General features: G+C 42.0%; 1 protein-coding gene across 1 annotated transcript; it reads right to left on the bottom strand.

The window, feature by feature from the left end:
* Positions 1 to 6336: 6336 nt before the first annotated feature.
* On the bottom strand, positions 6337 to 20852 carry LOC127054978 (complement factor H-related protein 2-like). The gene is made up of 7 exons (XM_050961471.1): positions 20795 to 20852; positions 19346 to 19507; positions 16059 to 16211; positions 14450 to 14626; positions 10162 to 10350; positions 8613 to 8795; positions 6337 to 6530 (listed from the first exon to the last, which is right to left on the bottom strand). Exons 1-7 carry the CDS (start codon positions 20850 to 20852, stop codon positions 6337 to 6339), a joined length of 1116 nt encoding a protein of 371 aa, XP_050817428.1.
* Positions 20853 to 21517: the final 665 nt, after the last annotated feature.

The following is a 21517-nucleotide window of genomic DNA, read 5'->3' as shown; positions in this document are numbered from 1 at the left end:
ATCCACAGGGCATGCCAAAAAGGCTAAGAAGAGGTCTTCTCTGCCAAGACACCGGAGCAAGACCAGACCCATTTTGGGCAGTTCTCGATCTCTGTTGGCCTCCAGGTCTCTGACTCAGGTTGAATGGAGCAGTCCGACCCACTTGGCGCTGACATCCCCGGATGTCTGAGTGCGCTCCACACTGGAAGCCCTGCAGGCGGCCCAGAATGTTATGTCTCAACCGATACCAGAGGCACTGCCATCGTTGGCTCCTCTGTCCAGAGGCAAGCCACTGCTTGGATCTCCGCAATCACTGCCTGGTCGGTACTGTTCGCGGTCTAGGGAATATTCCCAACGCTGTTTGCTGCTCAGCGACTGCCCAGTGCACAGTCCACGCCGTTCCCCATCAACCCAGACCAGGTTTTCTGGCTAGGTTCTGACTGGCGGGGCATCCAAGCACTGCTCCGCCTTGAGGGACTGTAGACGTCGTGAGGGGAGCATGCCTTGTTCAGACCAGGACAGATGGCACTGGAGGTCCTTGTCTCTGAGAGGCTACCGTAGCTCATTGCGCTACGGGCATCAACACCATTCCTGTTCTTTGTCTTGCTCCAGGATCCCGCCATGGCACAGCTCCCATAGTCCTGGGCATCGATCACCAACACTTCACCGTTGTGGAGCAGCTGCTACCGGCAGTATTCCCACTCCTCCATGCTGGGATCATGGTCTTGTGATTGGCACTGTTCCCGATGCCATCGCTCCTTCCAGTTCTGGGACAGCAGCAGGTCGTATGCCAGCCCGGTCTCCCTTTGTAATCATCAGTCGATGGGACAGGCTAGTCAGGCTGAACAGCCTGCTCCACTGGTGCCACAGCAGGTTCAGTGGTACAGGGCTCCTTGTCTGGCACCATGGTACCAATGGGCCATGTGGCCCCCACTGGTGGCTCGCTCGGTGGCTGGAGCCTCGGCAAGATCCTTGGCCTCCCTCTTTCAACCTCCCAGAGAGGAGTCGGTGGGGCGTTCATCTTTGATTCTGTGCCCGGAGGGCAACCAAGTAGTGGGACCTCTGGCCCTGGTGGGTATGCAGAAGTGGAGGAACCCTCAGACTCCCTCTTCAATATCCTCTCGGCCTTGGCACTGGGCAGGGTGGCCCTCCCACTCCATGAAGGGGTGGCAAAAATTTCAAATGCCACGCAGGGGCACCCGGTATTCTCCCATTCTATGACCTGTTGATTACTTAAGGGATTGGATCATCTCTTTCTGTGCATTAGGCCCTCAGTCCTTCAGTGGGACCTGAACTTGGTGCTGGCCCAATTGACGGGTCCCCTTTTTGAGCTGCTTGCTATGTGCTCCTGGTCACACATCTCATGGAAGGTAGCCTTCCTGGTGGCGATCATGTCAGTTAGATGGGTCTTGGAACACCTTACCCTGACCTCCAAGCCCCTGTACATGGTGTTCCATAAGGATAAGGTCCATCTCTGACCACATCCTTCATTCCTCCCCAAGGTGGTCTCCACCTACCGCATGGGTCAGGACATCTTCCTGCTGGTGCTCTGTCTGAATCCCCATGCTTCCAGTGAGGAATGCCGCTTCCACATGCTGGATGTGAGACAGGCTCTGGCCTTTTACGTGGAGCAGACTAAGCTGTTGAGGAAGTTCTCACACCTGTTCATCGCTTTGGTCGAATGCATGAGAGGTCGGCTGATCTCCACTCAGCGGCTCTCCAATTGGATCACCTTGTGTATTCGTACCTGTTACGACCTGGCGGGAGTTCCCCTACCATCGATTGTGAGGGAACACTCAACCAGGGCACAAGCCTTGTCGGCTGCCTTTTTAGCCTGTGTTCCCATTCAGGACATTTGCAGGGCTGCCACATGGTCTTGGGTTCATACATTCACCTAGCATTATGCAGTCGTCTCCCAGACCAGGGAGGACTTTGGATTCGGCAGGGCAGTACTCCATCCCGAGTGTCTGTGAATTCCTACCCACCTCCAACAGACATAGCTTGGAATCACCTATTGTGGAATGCACATGAGCAATCACTTGAAGAAAGGACGGTTGCCTTTTCCGTAACTGGTGTTCTTCGAGATGTGTTGCTTATGTCCATTCCGCATCCCACCCTCCTTCCTCTCTGTTGGAGTTGTCTGGCAAGAAGGAACTGAGGGTGGGGGGGAACACTCAGCTCCCCTTAAACCTTGCCATAGAGGTGCCACTCCAGGGGTCATTAGAGGCGCTCCCCTATGGGTACTGCTGGGGAAAAACTTCTGGCATCAGTGCACTTGGTGAGCATGCACACCTATTTTGGAATGGACATGAGCAATGCATCTCGAAGAATATCAGTTACAGAAAAGGTAACTGTCTTTTCTCTTCCCTTCTCTTCCCTTCTCTCCTATATGCCTGTGCCATGATATGTTCCAGGAAAACTCTGCTCAAACACAGGTGGGAGTCAGAGGTTAGGACTTTTCAGCTTGGAAAAGAGGAGTCTCAGGGAGGATCTGATAGAGGTGTGTAAAATCATGGGTGATGTGGAAAAAGTAGATAAGGAAAACTTATTTATTTTTTCCCATAATACAAGAACTAGGGGCTACCAAATGAAATTAATGGGCAGCAGGTTTAAAACAAATAAAAAGAAGTTCTTCTTCACACAGTGGACAGTCAACTCGTGGAACTCCTTGCTTGAGGAAGTTGTGAAGGCTAGGACTGTAACAGTGTTTAAAAGAGAACTGGATAAATTCATGGTGGTTAAGTCCATTAATGGCTATTAGCCAGGATGGGTAAGGAATGGTGTCCTTAGCCTCTGTTTGTCAGAGGGTGGAGATGGGTGGCAGGAGAGAGATCACTTGATCATTACCTGTTAGGTTCACTCCTCCTGGGGCACCTGGAATTGGCCACTGTCGGTAGACAGGATACTGGGATAGATGGACCATTGGTCTGACCCAGTACAGCCCTTCTTATGTTCTTATGTTCTTAAGCACCGTGTTGTTTTAACACTAGACAAGTGGTCAGGTCAAGCAGAACCTTCATGAAAACTGTATGTGCCATCTGAGTTGAGCTATACTGCTGGTTATAGGTACTCCATGTTAGGATTATTTCAGTGATGGATCTCAAATTACTGTTTCTCTCCCTGCCACATTTTTCATGCACTATGGAGCATTATATATAACTGCCTCAGTTAGAATGGAAATAAAACGATCACATAGGCTTTGTGGGAAAACCATTCCTAATAGAATACTTGATAAAGAATAACTAAAACCAAGTGTTATGTAGCATCATTTTATATAAAGTTAGATATACAAGAACTGACATTCATGTCAGATGTCATTTTGATGGACCTTTGCTTTGCCATTGTTGATACTATTCTCTCCACCTTCTACAGAACCCTTCTCAAAGATCTGTGAACTTCATGTTGTAAAGAATAACAGCAACTATGTTTGCTTTTATAGGTAAGACTTCAACAGCACTGATGCTTCAAGGGCTGTGAAAGAAGCCATATTTTATTTAGAAACCCAATAAATTGTTACTAAACTATTTTTAAAGTCAAAGTGTTTGACCTTGTAGTCCACTTAAAACTTAGACTTGTATTTACAGTGGATATTTTCTTGGTTTATGAACCTTAAATAAAAGTCATGCAAAAACCTTTATTTGGTCTGTTGATCTTCTTTTGGTAATTCAGACCAATTTCAGTTCAGTAAAACTGTCCTTAATATCATGCATAGACCATATACTTTCTATGCAAGATTTCTCATAACATTTGAGCATTGGACTGTCCCCTGAACTGTGCATGGAGATCAAGTAGCTGAGGTTTGAACCTAACACTTAAGATTTGGGGAAAATCCGAAGAAATTAGAATTTTTGCACCAAATCCATTATATGTATTACAATAAAGATGTTTTAAAATACTTTATAGAAGTTCCCATGGTCTTCCCTCTGTTATCCTATCCTTCCCAGCATCTTAGCTTTCTGCAGTTGTTGCTGAGACTTTTCTGTAAGTGATCTCCTTAATAAGAACTGTCCAGTATTGCAGCACCACTTTTCTGAGCACTATATTTATAAAGGAAAGCATAGCTTATCAATAGAGATTATGGCACCTCAAGTATGGAGTTGGTTGGAAAGTAGTGAGCAATGGGTGTGGTTCTACAGGAAAACTTCAACTTTGTCAAAAACAGGTTTTCAGCCAAAAAATGCAGTTTCCAAAAGAAAAATCCATTTTTGTGGAGAAGTATATAATATGTATATATATATTGTGACAGACCCAGGCCAGTGGGGTGCAGGAGTCTGGTAGCGGGCAAATATACTGGTCACTGGGTGAGTAGTTTTCTGTTCCCTGAGTGACGAGAGCAAGGTCTGCACTAGAGTTGGCATCGAGGTTTGTTACATGGATTGGTTCCTGAGCTAGAGTTATTATGGTGCGGTGTGCAGTTACTGGTGAGAATATGTTTCAGGTTGGCAGGTTGTCTGTGGGCAAGGACTGGCCTGCCACCCAAGGCCTGTGAAAGTGTGGGATCATTGTCCAGGATGGGTTGTAGATCCTTGATGATGCGTTGGAGGGGTTTTAGCTGAGGGCTGTATGTGATGGCCAGTGGAGTCCTGTTGGTTTCAACAGAGCCAGACATGTACCCAGAAGCCTCCTACTGCAAGACAAACCCAAGAAAGAAACCAACAGGACTCCACTGGCCATCACATACAGCCCCCAGCTAAACCCCCAGCCCACATATCTACACCAGCGACACCATCACAGGACCTAACCAGATCAGCCACACCATCACTGGTTCATTCACCTGCACATCCATCAATGTAATATACGCCATCATATGCCAGCAATGCCCCTCTGCTATGTACATCGGCCAAACTGGACAGTCTCTACGGAAAAGGATAAATGGACACAAATCAGACATTAGGAATGGCAATATACAAAAACCTGTAGGAGAGCACTTCAACCTCCCTGGCCACACTATAGCAGACCTTAAGGTCTGCCCTAATTGGTTCTAGCAAGTTCTTGATTACTCTAGTGCAGCCTCTGCTCTTGTCACTCGGGGAACAGAAAACTACTCATCCAGTGACCAGTATATTTGCCCTCTACCAGACTCCTGTACACCACTGGTCTGGGTCTGTCACAATCGGTATGACAAGACAATTTTGGTTTATTTGTGCTTCTTGATTGGGAAGGTGTAGGGAAGTGTGAATTCATGGCCAGCTAGGATACTCTGACCATTTGGACATCTGCTTGATATTCTCTCATATAAGGTTTGTTTGCTTTCTTGCTAGCTTGCTTGCCAGATTTGGCGTATGTAGCATATGCAGCCTGTAGTGGATGGGCCGGTGGCAGTATGAGTGGGTTTTACATAATTCTGGTGAAGTGATACTCTGCTTCAAGCAACAGAAGTGGGTAATGTTTGATAAAACTGAGCTGAAGGTCCATTTCAGAGTGGCCATCACTCCTCCTGAGGAATATGGGAGATAACTGTTGGAAGCTAAGCAGGGTTTAGAAGATACCAGTGAATGTATGAGAGAACAGAAAGCATATTTTTTAAAGGTGACCTGCAATTTTTTTAAAAATTAGCTTAAGCCCTATTTTGTTTCTTTATAAAGTAGCAAGAAAGTGTAAACAAGAAGAGTCCTTTCAGAAAGTTTTTTAATTACCTTCTTTTTTTTAATCTTAGAAATACCAGGCATATGGACTTCCCTGATTTTAATGGAGGACGACTGCGAGGTCTCAGAGCACATTTATTGTACACTCTAACATACTTACTTGCAGGGGCATGAGATCTTGGTAACTGAAATTAAACAGTTAACAAAAACAAAACACAAAAATTACAGTCTGACTAAAAATCACATCCTGTTTTATTTGCTTAATTTTCACGCTTGGTTCTTGTGATGTCACAATTACGCTTATTTTCCAATCATCTTAGTCTTCCATTTTAAACTAGGTCTCAATTTCTAGTGCAATATCCAAGGAAGAGGGAAAAAAATCTAGTTTTTACACTGCTTTTAGCCACCATAAAGAAGCAAGAAAGAGCACAAACCCCAATTTTGTTTTCTTTGCAGTTCATTTTAAAGTGTCTCTGGAATTTTATATTCTTTTGTTTGATCTACTTGAGGACGGCTTATGTCTGCCACCATCTTGGCTGTGATTATTTATGGAGGCATTACTCCTAAAAAGCGGCACACCCAAAAGTGTCACTATAGCATTAGTTAACATTAGTTGTTGCTTATACCATTCCTGGAGTGACTGCTATCTGGTGGTAGTTCTTGTTTGAATGATAAAACCCTGGGGATCCATTTCAGAGGGACCACTGATAAGCATAATAATAAAGGGTACTTGCCATTCACATGTGATGAAGTCTCCTACATTCACCCATCTCTAAGTGCATTGGGGATAAGGTATTTGGCCCGCATTGCACTGCACTCTATAATTATTTGCAGAGTTTTGAAACCAACTGGATCTACACTTAAACTCTACAAAATCTCCATGTGACACATAGCGTTTTTGAGCTGACTCCCCCTTTAGAGCTATGTTGCGTGATCTCATATCTTCTTGCGTGATAACACATGGCTCTGTAACAACAACAAAAATATTATTGGAATGTTATAGAAATCCAAATGGAAAAATCCTGCAATGATACTGATGGGGACCCCATGATAAAATAATTAAGGGCCACTGTGCCCTCTGTGACTCTCGTTGAAGCTCGTTGGCTTCAGTACATGATGTAAATGGGATTTCAAGTAAGGAACTTTAGTCCTAGGAAAAAGCAAACCGTTTTTTCCACTTTCTGAAAGTCACCTACTACAGATGGTTAGTGTTTCCTGAATCTGAATGTAATGGGTAATGTCACTGTTTTTAGACTATTTGCAGGAAGAGGGTAGCATTCCTTTTAGTGATGAAGCATTAAGACAATAAAAGCATGAAACTAATGGAATGTTTTCTATTTACAATTAATTTAATGCCTTTACCTAGCAAAAAATAGAAATGAGGAACAATTCCAAATAAAATGTATTTGAAAAAAGTGTTAATTAAACCAAGCTCTGAGGTAGGTAGAGTTTGTTCAGGAGCTGTTCAGTGTCCTGTGAGACGTCAAGCCCATTCAACTGGGTTGTGGGCAGGCAGCTGCAAGTGTTCTTCCCAAGTAGTGGGTGATGCTGCAATGCCTAATTTTGAGGTAATTTAAGTGGCCTCTCTGTTGGATGAAGTCATGTGGAATCCCCAGGGAGGCAGAGGTAGAGGTGACAGCAGTTACGGAGGGGCAGAGGAAGGGACGGTTTTGAGAAAGGGGCAAAATGAAGGAAGCTGCCAGTTTTACAAAAATGCAGGTAACCACACACAATGTTGTTTTTTTTTCTTTCCTCCTGTACATAGCTGTCTTGAGAAGGCAAGAGAAGTGATTAAGGAATTACACTGCTCCAAGGTGACGGGCTTCCGATATTCTAGAGGTTACTCTACATCCTCAACCACCCTTTTTCCTGGCTCTCCCCCCAGCTCCCACTGATCCCCCCTTGCTTCCCCACCCCTGCTTGGCTAGACTTCCGCACCCGCACCCCAACTTCCATCACTAATCCCTCTTTCAGTCTCCATTCCATAGCACCCCCACCCCCTACTGGCTCCAGTAGCATGCCAGCTGCCTCAGGTATCCCCAGGCCCTCTTACTTCCCAGATCTGTGGCAAGCAAGTTCTTACTTCCTCATTCCTACTGCCACTATGGGGGGAAATCAACAATTTTTTGTCGCTGGTGAGAAGTATCACACATGGAGCCACTGAAAACTTTGTAGCTACAATTTATTCCGTCTGCAGCACTATGAATGTAATACACCATTGGATACAGAGGCAGCATGCAAACAGAGCAATAACCCATTCCTTCGTGATATCCTGACCCTTACTAACTCTGCTGGTATGAATTTGGCCTCTTATTGGAACCTTTCCCCCCAACATACTGTTTCGAGGATTAGTCCTTTTCATGTGGCATAACCTAAAGTGTCCACTTTGTAACTGGCTGCACCTTGCAACTTCTTTATTCCTCCCAGTTTGTCAATGTTCTTAACTCCTTTTACTTTTTCCCACCCTTATCCACAAGGGGTGGCACATTTCTCACAAGTGTATTTAAAAAGAAATGTTTACTCTCTCAAGCTTGGTTCATCATGTTGCTTAGAACCATCCCATCAACTACCAGAATCAAACTGATAGTCAGATGTGGATGTTAATCTGGTTAGAATGGCAAGTGGACTCCTTCATGCTGGATATTTGGCTATATAATGTGCTGGCTCTTTGCCTTAGGTAGGAGCAAATATGGTTTAATCCAATTAACTTCACTCTGTCCTTTCCTTTTTAGTTAATCATAAAGCTGGTTTGAAAATTACCATTGAATCATTTTTAAATAGAAAAATAGGGAGATATGTTTGTAAACATTTTCAGAGAAATATTTCCCCAGACTTTGATCAACTTTAGTTAATTATGCTGTTAAATCTACGTCACCTGTAGTAAAAAAAAAAAAAAAAAAAAAAAAAAAAAGTCAGGCAGTGACAACTTTGAAAATAAATGTCAGCTTCATGAAAAAGAAATGACAAAATAGTAGCCAGGAGATCATGGTTTATAAAATTAATTTAGTTATAAATTGAAAACTTTTTACTACTGAATATTTTTCTTACCCAAACAAACTGGTACTTTTGTCCAGATTCCATTGTAACAGTATGATTTCCGGTCTCCTTCTATTATGTAATAATGCTGGCATCTGTATTCTACCGAAGATCCAAACGCGTACTCTTTTAGGGATAAAGTAGTTATGTCTCCGTTCTCAATAGTAGGTGGCCGGCCACACTTTTCCCCAGTTCCTAAATGAAAATGTTTGTGGTTATGATTTTGTTACAGATACAAATGTTTTTGGCTTTGCTATTCTATATGTAGCATCCTGATGGCAAAAGTATTCATTGGTCACAATGATCTGAATGTTTTGTCTTCTCAGGCCTAAACTAGCTCTCACTGAAATCAATAGTTTAGCCATGGGGCAAGATTGTACTGGTATACATTAAATAAGATCCTAAATGTTACTCCAACACACATTTATATAACATCTATGGTCATAAATTCCTTTATTTTGGAAATTATGGAATAAGCTGCATTGAATTTGTCATTAATAAACATAATCTGCACTCTTAATCCTTTCATCTTTGTGCACATAATCTACATGATGGGTCTAGTTTGCTGATCTAATTGATCCAGGATGATGCCAGACAATTCCCTCCTTCCTTGCAGTTACCTCAGCTCCAGCTTTACAAAAATGTATGTAACCACAAAAAATGTTTTTTTTCTCCTGTATTTGGTGGCCTTGAGCAGACATGGGAAGTGATTAAGGAATTACACTGTTCCAAGGTGCAAGTCTTGCTATATTCAGACCTAGACAAGTAGTTCCCAGATCACTTAGGATGAGCTTGTGCTATAATCCCATCTGAGCTTCTATGGGGCCTTGGGTGCATCACATCTTTACACATGGAAACTTTGGGTGAAACATCAGGATCTCACAGAAGGTAAAACATTGCATCTGAGCTAAATTTTCCATAGTAAACAATGTATGTTGTTATGAGTCCGAACCCTGCTTGCCTGACACTGAACCAGTGTGAGGAATAGGACATTATGCCTGGCCTCTGGCAGGTAGCCTAAGATCTTCAGGCTGTGGGATACTAAACCCTGGCTACTTCCAAGAATGGCAAAACCTTGCCACTCTTCAAATGAAAGGATTGCCAGGAAAGTCCAGGTTGAAACTCTCCGTTAAGCAGGTTATTCCCGGGTAGAGAACACCAAGGCATTTTCTATGGGTTTCAGAGCTGGACTGTTGAATTACTGTTGAAACCCTCCCCCCATTTCTGTCTATTAGATAAAGCTTTTTGTCTCTGTAAAAGGAAACATGAATGTTTTTGAAAGAAGTGGTCTCGCTGACCATGTTTACCTTTGTCAGTGTTTCACTGGACCAGCTTGGCTGGTGCCAGAATTTTTAAAGCTATCTGCTTAATTAAATAGAAACACGAATAAGGTTATTTTCTCAGGAAGTCCTGAATTACCAAGTCCCAAATAAATCTGAAAGGAAGACTGATTTGCTTAACTCTGCCCGGAACCAACATTAACCCATTACACGTATGCTCCCCTCCTCATTGCTCAAACATATTTAAGGAAAAGAATGGATATAGAACTAAGTACATTTACCAGATACACAAGTTGGTAAATCCATATGCCCATCTACACACTTGATGAAGTAGGGGATTTTAAGGTCCGAATGTTCACCACAAAGAAATTCCATTGTTTGGTCACTTTGAATCAATACTGTACGTCTTCGGCCATTAGACAGAAGCAATTTTTTTGTTTCTAATTGTTGCCTTGTGATAATACATGGAGCTTTAAATAAAAAAAGAGCAACACACAAAAAGATTAAAAGTTTAAATATCTCCTCCCACATTAACAGTGCTGCAGATTCCACACCTCCAGAGTCATCTTCCCTTTTTGTTTACCACAGAGAGAACGAATGACACTTAAAGAAAAAATGAACTACCGTACTTTCAAAAGTGATTTGTATTAGTTGTTAGATCATGGAACTCTCAATCAGAACTCCTGTGTTCAAGTCTCACCTCTACCATTAACTTGCTGTGTGGTTTGGCAATTTCCTTAATTTCATTGCTCCAGTTTCTCCATTCTTGTAATGGGGACAGTAACTTCCTGTTGTTAAGGGATGTGTGAAAGGTATGCTAATATAATTATTGTTAAGCAAAGCCAATAGGATGCTGTTATCTACTCTGTCCCTACCAGATAATCTGCCATTTGCTATCTATTAACTAGATAGTCCTGTTCACGGATCAGTATTCAGCTCTACCTTAAATTAGATAGTGTATGATGCTCCTGTAGGTCTCATTTTGGACTTGATCCTTTAATACCAGTGAAGTCAATGGGAATTTTGCCATGGCATTGTATGGGAGCAGGATCAGAAATTATGGGAGTTCTGGAAACATTAAGTAGCCACCCATAGAATAGTACTCATCATTAAATAATACTATGAGATAAGAGAGGGATGTTGTTTGTTAGGATATAGATATTCAAGCCTGTCTGCAAAGGCCTATACTTTAAGAATTTAGGTGTATTCTTATCACTCAACTAGTTATAGAGGTATAAAAGAAAGCATCAAAATCATTGTCTATCTGTGTAAGGGTCTTCTCTTAGGCCTGGTCTACACTACGCATTTAAACTGATTTTAGCAGTGTTAAACCGATTTAATGCCACACCCGTCCACACTACGAGGCCCTTTATATCGATATTAAGGGCTCTTTAAATCAGTTTCCGTACTCCTCCCCAACGAGAGGAGTTGCGCTAAAATCGGTATTACCATATTGGATTAGGGTTAGTGTGGCCGCAAATCGACGGTATTGGCCTCCGGGCGGTATCCTACAGTGCACCACTGTGACTGCTCTGGACAGCAATCTGAACTTGGATGCAATGGCCAGGTAAACAGAAAAAGCCCTGCGAACTTTTGAATTACATTTCCTGTTTGCCCAGCATGGAGCTCTGATCAGCACTGGTGGCGATGCAGTCCCAAATCCAAAAAGAGGTCCAGCATGGACCATACGGGAGATACTGGATCTGATTGCTGTATGGGGAGAAAAATCTGTTCTATCAGAGCTCTGTTATAGAAGATGAAATGCCAAAGCGTTTGAAAAAAATCTCCAGGCTACACAGTGCTGCGTGACAAGCGTAACGGAATGCCAAAGAATCAAATGGACGCTCATGGAGGGAGGGAGGGAAGGAGCGGGGTACTGAGGACTCCAGCTATCCCACAGTCCCCAGCAGTCTCCGAAAAGCATTTGCATTCTTGGCTGAGCTCTAAATGCCTGTAGGGTCAAACACGTTATCCGAGGTGGTTCAGAGTATAGCTCGTCAATGTACCCCCTCCCCCCAGTGAAAGAAAAGGGAAAGAAATCATTTCTTGACTTTTTTCAATGTCCTCCTATGTCTACTGAATGCTGGCGGTAGACGCGATGCTGCAGCAATGAAGAGCAGTATCCGCTCCTCTCCCCTCCCTGGTGGCAGATGGCACAGTATGACTGCTATCCATCATCACCATCAGCCCATGAGTGCTCCTGGCTGGCCTCAGGTGAGGCTGGTCGGGGACGCCAGAGTAACAATAGGAATGATTCCTGGTCATTCCCAGTAGATAGTACAGAACGGCTGGTAACCGTCTTCATCATAGCAACTGGGGGCTCCCTTTCCTGTGTAAAGAAAAGATTCTGTACTGCCTGGACTATCATAGCAGAGGGATGCTGGGCTCCTCTCCTCCGCACCGCTTAATGTCCTGCCTGGACTGTCATAGCAGCGGGATGCTGCCTTCCCCTCATTTTATCTTACTAACAAGGCACTGTTTCTTATTCCTGCATTCTTTATAACTTCATGACACAAATGAGGGGGACACTGCCACGGTAGCCCAGGAAGGTTGGGGGAGGAGGGAAGCAACGGGTGGGGTTGTTGCAGGGGCACTCCCCGTGAATGGCATGTAGCTCATCATTTCTGTGGGATCTGACACGGAGCAGCAGTGCTTTCTGATACACTGGTTCTCTAGTACACTTGCCCCATATTCTAGGCAGGACTGACTCTATTTTTAAAAACCATAAAAGAGGGATTGACTCGGGGCATCATTCCCAGTTTTGCCTTTGCGCCCCGGCCAACCTCAGCCAGGGGCACCCATGACAGCAGCAGACAGTACAGAAAGACTGATAACCATCTCTGCTACCATGCAAAAGCAAACGAATGCTGCTGTGTAGCACGGCAGTAACGCCTCTGTTAGCGGCATCCAGTACACATACGGTAACAGTGTAAAAAAAAAAAAAAAAAAAAAGCTGAACGGGCTCCATGGTTGCCATGCTATGGCGTCTGCCAGGGCAATCCAGGGAAAAAGGGCGCGAAATGATTGTCTGCTGTTGTTTTCCTGGAGGAAGGAATGAGTGATGACATTTACCCAGATCCACCCGCGACAATGATTTTTGCCCCATCAGGCATGGGGATCTCAACCCAGAATTCCAAGGGGCAGGGGAGACTGCGGGAACTATGGGATAGCTACAGAATAGCTACCCACAGTGCAACGCTCCGGAAATCGACGCTAGCCTCGGACCGTGGATGCACACCACCGAATTAATGTGCTTAGTGTGGCCGCGTGCACTCAACTTTATAAAATCTGTTTTACAAAACCGGTTTATGTAAAATCGGAATAATCCCGTAGTGTAGACGTACCCTCACTCTAACAGTCTAAGCCCTTGTTTAGTCATATCGAAATAAGGCAATCTGGGGCTGTTAGGAAGGTGATTTGATCTATCACCTCCAGAGAAAGGAAAGAGCCTAAAACGTGTAAAAGGAAATTTAATTTGATCATTTTCTGTCTGGTAAGAACTTACTTATCAATAGACACATCTGGAGAACACTTACGTCTGTAGAGTTGTAAAGCCCTTATGTCTGTATAGATGTAGTAGTGAAATCCTCACTTCTGTATTGTTTCGTATGTTTATTTGCATGGTCTCTGTCTGGTTCTGTGATTGTTTCTGTCTGCTGTATAATTAATTTTGCTGGATGTAAACTAATTAAGGTGAGGGGATATAATTGGTTAACTAATCATGTTAAAGTATGTTAGGATTGGTTAGGTAACTTTTAGTAGAATAATTGGTTAAGGTATAGCTAAGAATATTACTATATAACCATACTCCCCAACCTTTTTGTGACCAGTAGCACATTCATGTTTTCAGAAGAGTGTGGTGGGCATCAACAATTTTTCAAGGCTTATTTTGTATTTGTACATTAAATAATACAAAAAACATAATAAATATTACATAATATATGAATCCAGAGAGAAAAGAGAAGCCGCGAGGACAGAGAACACTGGCGCCCGCAGCCCCGGAGTACTCTGTCCCCAGCAGGCGCGGGGGCCCGGATTCTCTCCCCTGCTGGGCACTAGGCGGGTCAGGCGCCTTCCGGGGATGGAGAACACCGGCGCCTGCAGCCCCAGAGCTCTCTGTCCCTGGCAGACACGGGGACACAGCTTCTCTCCCCTGTGAGGCACTAGGCAGGCCCCGCACCTGCCGGGAACAGAGAACACTGCACCCACAGCCTGAGTTCTCTGTCCCCGGCAGGGGCAGGGCTGTGGCTTCTCTCCCCTGCTGGGCACCAGGTGGGCACACATAAATGCCCCAGAGGGCACCATGTTGGGGACCACTACTATATAAATTAGGGGCAAACAGGAAGTAAGTTGGGATTTGAAAATAAGGAAAAAGGAACTTGGATTTAAGCTTGCTTGGAAGTTCAGCCCAATAAACATCGAATTGTTTGCACCTTCGGACTTCGGGTATTGTTGCTCTCTGTTCATGCGAGAAGGACCAGAGTAGTACGAGAGTGAAGGAATAAGCTCTCTAACATTATGCCCCACCTACTTTAGTCCAACGAATTAAGAACCAAAACATTATCCTACCGAAGCACTTTGGTGGAGGTGTCCATTTTTCTCCATTGCATGTTATCCTTTCAGATCCTGCCAGAGTATATCCTGGGTAGCACCTGTACTGAACAACATCACCCTCCTGATATTCTGCTTTCTCTCCGCTGACAATTTCTGCCAAATCGATGTCAGGTGGATGCGAACACTCTTGAACTGTAACACACACGTGTTAACCTATTACTGATGGCGGTCGAGGGGGAACAGAATTGAAGAAGCAACAGTGTTACATCAATTTTATGTGTTAAGTTCTTTGGGGTAAAAATTGTCTCTTATGTTAGATGCTGCAGAAACACAATGAGGCCCTGATCTTGACTGGGGTCTCTATGGCTAGAATAAAACAAATAATTAATGGGGGATATTTCATTCATCAAAATGGATTAAAATAAAAGTCTGATGTGTGAGAGCTTCATGAATGTTCAGTGGGTAACTTGAAGAAACACTGCTCCTCGCATTTCCTGTGTTAGAACATTATTTTCACTGATGTACGTCATAACAAGCTCCAGTTAATTGACATAAGAAAAGAAGTAATATTGTTTCTGTTTGCAATTAATGTCTTGACCTTAAAGTTGATACATCATTAAGTGATGAGAATAGGTGTAAGGGGATCTACACACAAGTTTAAGCTAGGATATGGTGATCTAATTTACATCACAGTACATTATCTTTGAATATTCCTTATAAGGGTCATGTTCCTTATAAGCTTTCCCTATCACCACACTTTCTTATATTTCTAAGGCCCAGATCCAGCACCATTACAGTCAGTGAGAGCTTTGACACTGACTTCAGTGAGTACAGGATCAGGCTCTGAATGAATAGCAGCTATATTTTAAGGTAGGAAAAATGCCTTCTTGCCTCTCAGTTTGGGATAATTGCTTAGAGAGGTAAGTCCTCCTCAGCACTTGTGTTGATCCAGAACACCATTCTAACTCTTTTCTTGGGGGAGGCGGAATAGCATTCCAGTATTTCTGATAGTTGAAAAGGAAACCAATGATTATTCATGCTAAAATATTGGAATTTTCATTAGAGTGCTAATTCCAGCTTTTTGCCAGAGTCAGTTTATTGAAAAGACACATGATAAATTGTCTACTTCATAAATATATAATGCTGTCAGAAAAAGGGTGTCAAAATGTGTGATGGCCTGGCTTGTCCATATGTGAAGAAGTGACTTGCAAAGCATCGATCAGCAGAAGACACAAAATCATGGAAAAAGATACCCGAAGAGACAGCACAGAAACTGATATCGTATTTGGGTAGACAATGAAGAATATCTTTCAGGTGTGCAATAGAAACGTACATTACTATTATAAGATATTCTTGCTGTTGAAATTGTGTGTTCTGGCACTTTTTTCTTTAGGATTCGAGCTCTGGTTCTCCTTCATTTTAGGTACTGTGAGAAAGCTTACATGGTTTTGTATTACCAAACTGGAGAGTTTGGTATCTGTTTTAAGAACACATTACATTCCACATTATTTATACAACTGCTTGATTGATTATTAAAACCGCTGATAGTTTTTCAAATAAACACAATGTGTCTGGGGGGAAAAGAACTAGCAGAAGTTAATCTTAAATGAAAGCTTTTTCTTACCAATACATATAGGTACTGGAGACCAGCCTTCAGCGGTACAGGTAGTTTCATTAATTCCATTTTCAGATTTATATCCATGATCACATCGAAAGGTGGTTTTTTCTTCAACTTTGTCCACTATTTTCCCATTTTCTATCCTTCCACATTGTATTGCTGAACAAAAACAGAACAACATAATCAAAAAGACTATTGCAGATAATATACAGGAATACATGGTATATTGTACACAACATATTGTACTACCATAATAGTTAGCACTGCATCATTAGTAGAGGTGGTCAGTTTAGAAAAATAAATATTTGACATCTGTTTTCTCAAAAAACACAAAATACTTTGTGAAAAAACTTGTGATTTTATGACAAGTTTAAATGAAATTTTTTGAAGTGTCGCTAATTTTTTTTTTTTGAAAACTTTAATCATTTTTTGAACAGGGTTAAAACTTTTTGAAGCACTTGGACTTTCTACAGTGACTTACATACTCAGGACCCAGAGTCTCACTGGCTTTCAGTGGTAGTTAGGATCTGAGGTGTCGAAGTCACTTTGAAATTGGGACTTAGGCTTTAACTCACCTGGCTGTTTCTGAAAACATTATCCCAGATACTCTAGATCTAATTAAGTCACTGACAGAAAATCAAAGTTACTTAGAGTTCATATGAAAGTACTGGAAACATGAGCTGACAAAAATTCTGTTGACTCTTAAAATACACCTATTGTCAGGGTCCTTGATTAAAACATAGTTGCGCTCTAAACTGAGTACGACCATGGTTGCAATTTATAGCATAAACTGGACGTTATCTGTGTCTTGTAACTTTGGCTTGACTAAGTGAAGGCAAAGTGAAAACTCTTACTAATGAGCAAATTCCCTTTTAAAACAAGAAGAGCATCCAAATGTAACTACCAAGTACATTAAATTATTAGAGTTTGTTATGCTTCTACACGTTTCTACAGTACAGTGCCTAGCGTAAAACAGCCCCGATTCTGAGTGGGGCTATTGCAATACAAATAATAAACAATAATACTGATAAAATGAAGAGATGGAGCTCTCTTCTCTAAAATTGTTGCTTGATTTATTCAAGTTTATTTGTCCGATTAGGATTGAATGTGTTCAATAATGCTAGATGAGGTAATGCTGCACATTACCTGTAGTATTTAAAGTTAAATATAATGACAATAGCATTCTAAAATATGTTGTTTTTTCATTTAACGTCTATGGTTAAGATTTTTCAAATCTAGACAGGCTTTAGCAGTATAAACGTCCCATAAATTAATGGGAATGATGTGGCTAAATCCCCTCACTGGCTTTGAAAATTTCATTCAATATTTTGTTTTGTTTAATCCATTCTACAATATCTTGCTATCAAACTAATCACCAAAATGTAGGTTGTATATTAGTTTTATTTTTATAATAGCACTATTTTGTCTAATTTTGTACATTTTTTGGTTAATTTTTGTGTAGTCTTAATTTTTCTTTTAGATTGTGTTTGTGATATTATTAGCGTACAGATATATTGCATTATCCCTAAAAGGTATCAAAACCGGTTAAGAGACCTGTATGGCATAACAATGTAAATGTAATGTAAAGTCATACAAAATGAAGTGTAACGATATTCAAAGAATCACATATGTACTGAGTGCATATAATTTTCTGCTATCGTTACTGTATCAGTTTTGGTCACTCTGTAATAGGTATTGTGACAATTTGGAGAAGTGGGTTGGATAATTTATGAGTTTTGGCTGATGTTATAAAGTTATGAAATTGCTGTATCAGGGAATGCTTCCATATGGATGTGGAATCCACCATTTGCTGATAAGGCTGTAAGCAAGGGGTGGGCAAACTTTTTGGCCCGAGGGTCACATCTGAGTGGGGAAATTGCATGCAGGGACATGAATGTAGGACTAGGGCAGGGAATTAGGGTGTGGGAGGAGGTGCGGTGTGCAGGAAGGGGTTCAGGGAAAGGGATTGGAGAAGAGACGGGGTGCATGGGGGTCTCAGGGAAAGGGATGCAAGAGGGGGTGGGGCGTGCAGGAGGGGGATCAGGATAGGGCTGCAGGGAGGAGTGTTGGAGGGGACTCGGCAGGGGGTTGGGGTGCAGGAGGAGTGTGGCTGAGGGCTCAGGGCAGAGGGTTGGGTGCAGGAGGGGGCTCAGGATAGGGGTACAGGGAGGAGTGTGGGAGGGGACTCAGGGCAGGGGGTTGCGGTGCAGGAGGGGTTTGGGGTGTGGGCTCTGGCCTGGCACTGCTGACCTGGAGTGGCGTTGGGGTGGCACTGGCACCCACAGGGGCCATTGGAAGCTCCCTGCCTGCCTTGGCCTCATATTGCTCCCGAAAGCAGCCAGTGCCATGTCCCTAAGGCCCCTGAGGGATGGAGGGGAGGGGGAAGAAAGCTCCGTATGCTGCCTTTGCCTGTGGGTACCTTCCCTGATGCTCCCATTGGCCGCGATTCCCCATTCCCGGATAATTATTCAATAAAGCAGCTTCCAGGGTGTGTCAAATGGTCATTACAGATTCAACCCAATCTTCTACACCTTCTATATCTACAATGATAATTAATGTTGATAATGATGACCCTGAGGCACTGCAAGATCCTGAAGTGCCTTCTGAATCATCAAAGATTAAATTATGTTCAGTATAGTTTTAGTATTAAGTGTATTTTTAGTGGTCTGGGTGTACACTATGTGCTGCCCATAGTGATGTATAGTGTCATAAGATAACCTACTGTATAGAAAACTTTACCTGTATACTTAAGTGCTTCAAGAAGCCAAGGTCTCTACAGTACAGTACTACTACTACTATACTTTATCCATTTTATTGTATTCTAATTCTTTGAAAATTGGTATTCCATTGGTTAGTATAGCGCTTAGTTAACCAGAATTTTTGATTAACTGGCACCTCCCATTCTCTCAACATGCCAGATAACAAAATTTTTACTGTATATTGTTCTTCATTTTCATAATGCAGATGATTTGGCGGGGGAGTTGTGGAAAACAGTAAGAGAATTTGCCCTCTACCTTCATCTCTATAATTACAGCTGATCTGTGTTGCAGAGTTGCTTCCTGGGGACTGGGCATTGGTGGTTTGCTGAGAATTCTGGAAAAGGGACTTGACTGAGTGCCCTTTGTGACTGCTCTGTTCCAAGACTGGGGTATATAATGAAAGTAAATAAGCAGCATATGGCCCATGTACAGTGGGTAAGTAGTTCAGTACACCTTGTACTATAAAAACTGCAACGTATCTCTCTCTTTGAAGGACAATATAGAGGAAGTTAACCTTATTTAAAGCTCACTTACGAATGCATCTGGGTACAGGAGCCCATCCTGAAGAAGTACACTCAATTCTGTTGTTGTCATTTTCTGCTATATACCCGGCATTACATTCAAATGTTCTTTTTCTTCTCTGGAAGAAGAAACTTGGCTTTACCCTCCCATTTTCTATGTTACCACATGAAATAGCTGAAAGCAAAGTAAATACATAAACTCAGACATACTGTGTGTAATCTGAAATCTCTGGTTGTATATTCTGCTGATATACATAATACATTTAAAGAGAATGAAAAAGGATTTAAACTTGGTTGGAGCCATTTGGAAAAGATGAGGAACATCTTCTGGGTGAAACGAAATGAAAATTCTCCTAGTAAAGGTTTAAAATGAGAACACTCTCATGGGTAACTAACACTGGAATTACTAACGAAAGTTAATTAAGACATAATAATAGGCAAAGCAGTTCATATAATATGACTTTTTTTAAATTAAGCTGTCACCATTGCTAATGAATCCTGCTTGCTGTCCTGATTTTCCCAAAATGCACTAATGCAAACATGGAACATATGGACAAACACACACCAGTTGTGGTAGCAGACAAGTTGCTGTATGAACACTAGAGCTAAGGCAAATAATGGATTTTTGATCTTGGTGACAAAAAAAAATTGAAGAAAAATGTTTTAGATTGAGCTAAAAATGTCCTCCCTCCCCCCAAAATTTGCAGCAAATAAAAATATCACAAAATTGTTTTGGGTTGAACAAAATGTTTCATTTCAATTTTGAGCATTTTGTAACCCTTTTAATTTTTAAAGTGAAATGCAAGAAAAATTTGAAACAAGGTTTTCTTTTTTTTTTAGAATAAAAAATTATAACAAAAAAAAGTCCAGAGAAATGATTTAATTTTTCTGAGAATGTTAAAGGTTTTTTTATTGAAACAATTTGGCAAAATCAACACAAATTTATGAAATGTTGGAAAGTTGCTAAACCTGCAAATTTCACTGGAAGCAGTTTTGGTTGAATGATTTCACCCAGCTCTAATGAATAGAACTCTTCTGTGGTTGGTGGAACTGGGTGAGATGAGCATGTAAAGACCATGTCACAATAACTTACTGATGCTTAATCTATGTGAAATATTATGGAACGGGAGCAGCAGTGATGCAAAGAATTGTGCATTTCTGGCATATTCAGCTGGTATAAACTAACTAATAGCTAAATTTGGAGAAGAAGAATTTTCTGTATAGCTGTTACACATACAAAATGACAGGTACTCCGTTAGCATCTTCAAAACAGGCTCTCCCCTTGAAGCATGTCACTGCTTTACCTTGCCCTTCAGTTGTACTACTAAGTCACCATCAGCTTTTCCTGCCCCAATAGGCCTAGGTGGTGGTATGTGCTCAAAATCTTTTCCTTTCAGTTCTCTCTTTACCTTAACATGGTCTTTTTACAAGTCTATATTTTGTTTGTATCTTAACATCTTACCTAATGCAGTGGAGCACGCCCATAATATCAGAATGGCAGTATATCCAAGCTGCGTCATCTCTGTGCCTCAAAAGTTTGGCCTGCAATTTTAAAGTGCTGGTGTAGTGTAGTGCTGTGCCCTGGACTCTGTCCTTAACAAAGTCTTTTAATGGCTGACCTCTTGGTCATAATCCCTTCACTGCTGGGCCCCATACTCTGTCAATATTGCATCACAAATGTATGCAAATTTTAATTTAAAAGGCAGTCTTAGTTGTTCAAAAAGATCAATATTGTCCAGTAATTCCCCTCCCACATGTTTCCTTGAACAAGTGAGCCAACTGACTGCCATCCAGCTGTATAGGCTTCAGCTCAGTAAGGTTCCTAGGAGCTAGGACAGGTTTTAAATCTAAGTATTATGGTATCTGAAAAAGACTGATCTCGACTAGGGTGAATACAATAATAGATCTCACTGCCCCGATATAATGCCTGTTGAAGGCAATGGCAGTTCCTGTTGATTTTAATGGGTTTCAGACCATGCCAACTAAGTGGAGAGAAATTCAATGTAATGTAAAAGAAGCACTTACAATAATTTGGACTGTATTCTTCATAAAACTCACTTAAATTCTCTCTCTGTACCTTAATATTTAAGGTGAGGTGGTGGAGGAGATTAATATTCAGTCTCCAAAAGCATTTGTTGACAGCAATATCCAGAGCCAAGTGCAATAGTTCAGTAGCCTCCAAAGT

Source organism: Gopherus flavomarginatus, chromosome 7 (assembly GCF_025201925.1).
Source record: "Gopherus flavomarginatus isolate rGopFla2 chromosome 7, rGopFla2.mat.asm, whole genome shotgun sequence".
Lineage (NCBI taxonomy): Eukaryota > Metazoa > Chordata > Testudines > Testudinidae > Gopherus > Gopherus flavomarginatus.
Note: the sequence above shows the minus strand (reverse complement) of the source record. Positions and strands in the feature narration are given on the sequence as shown.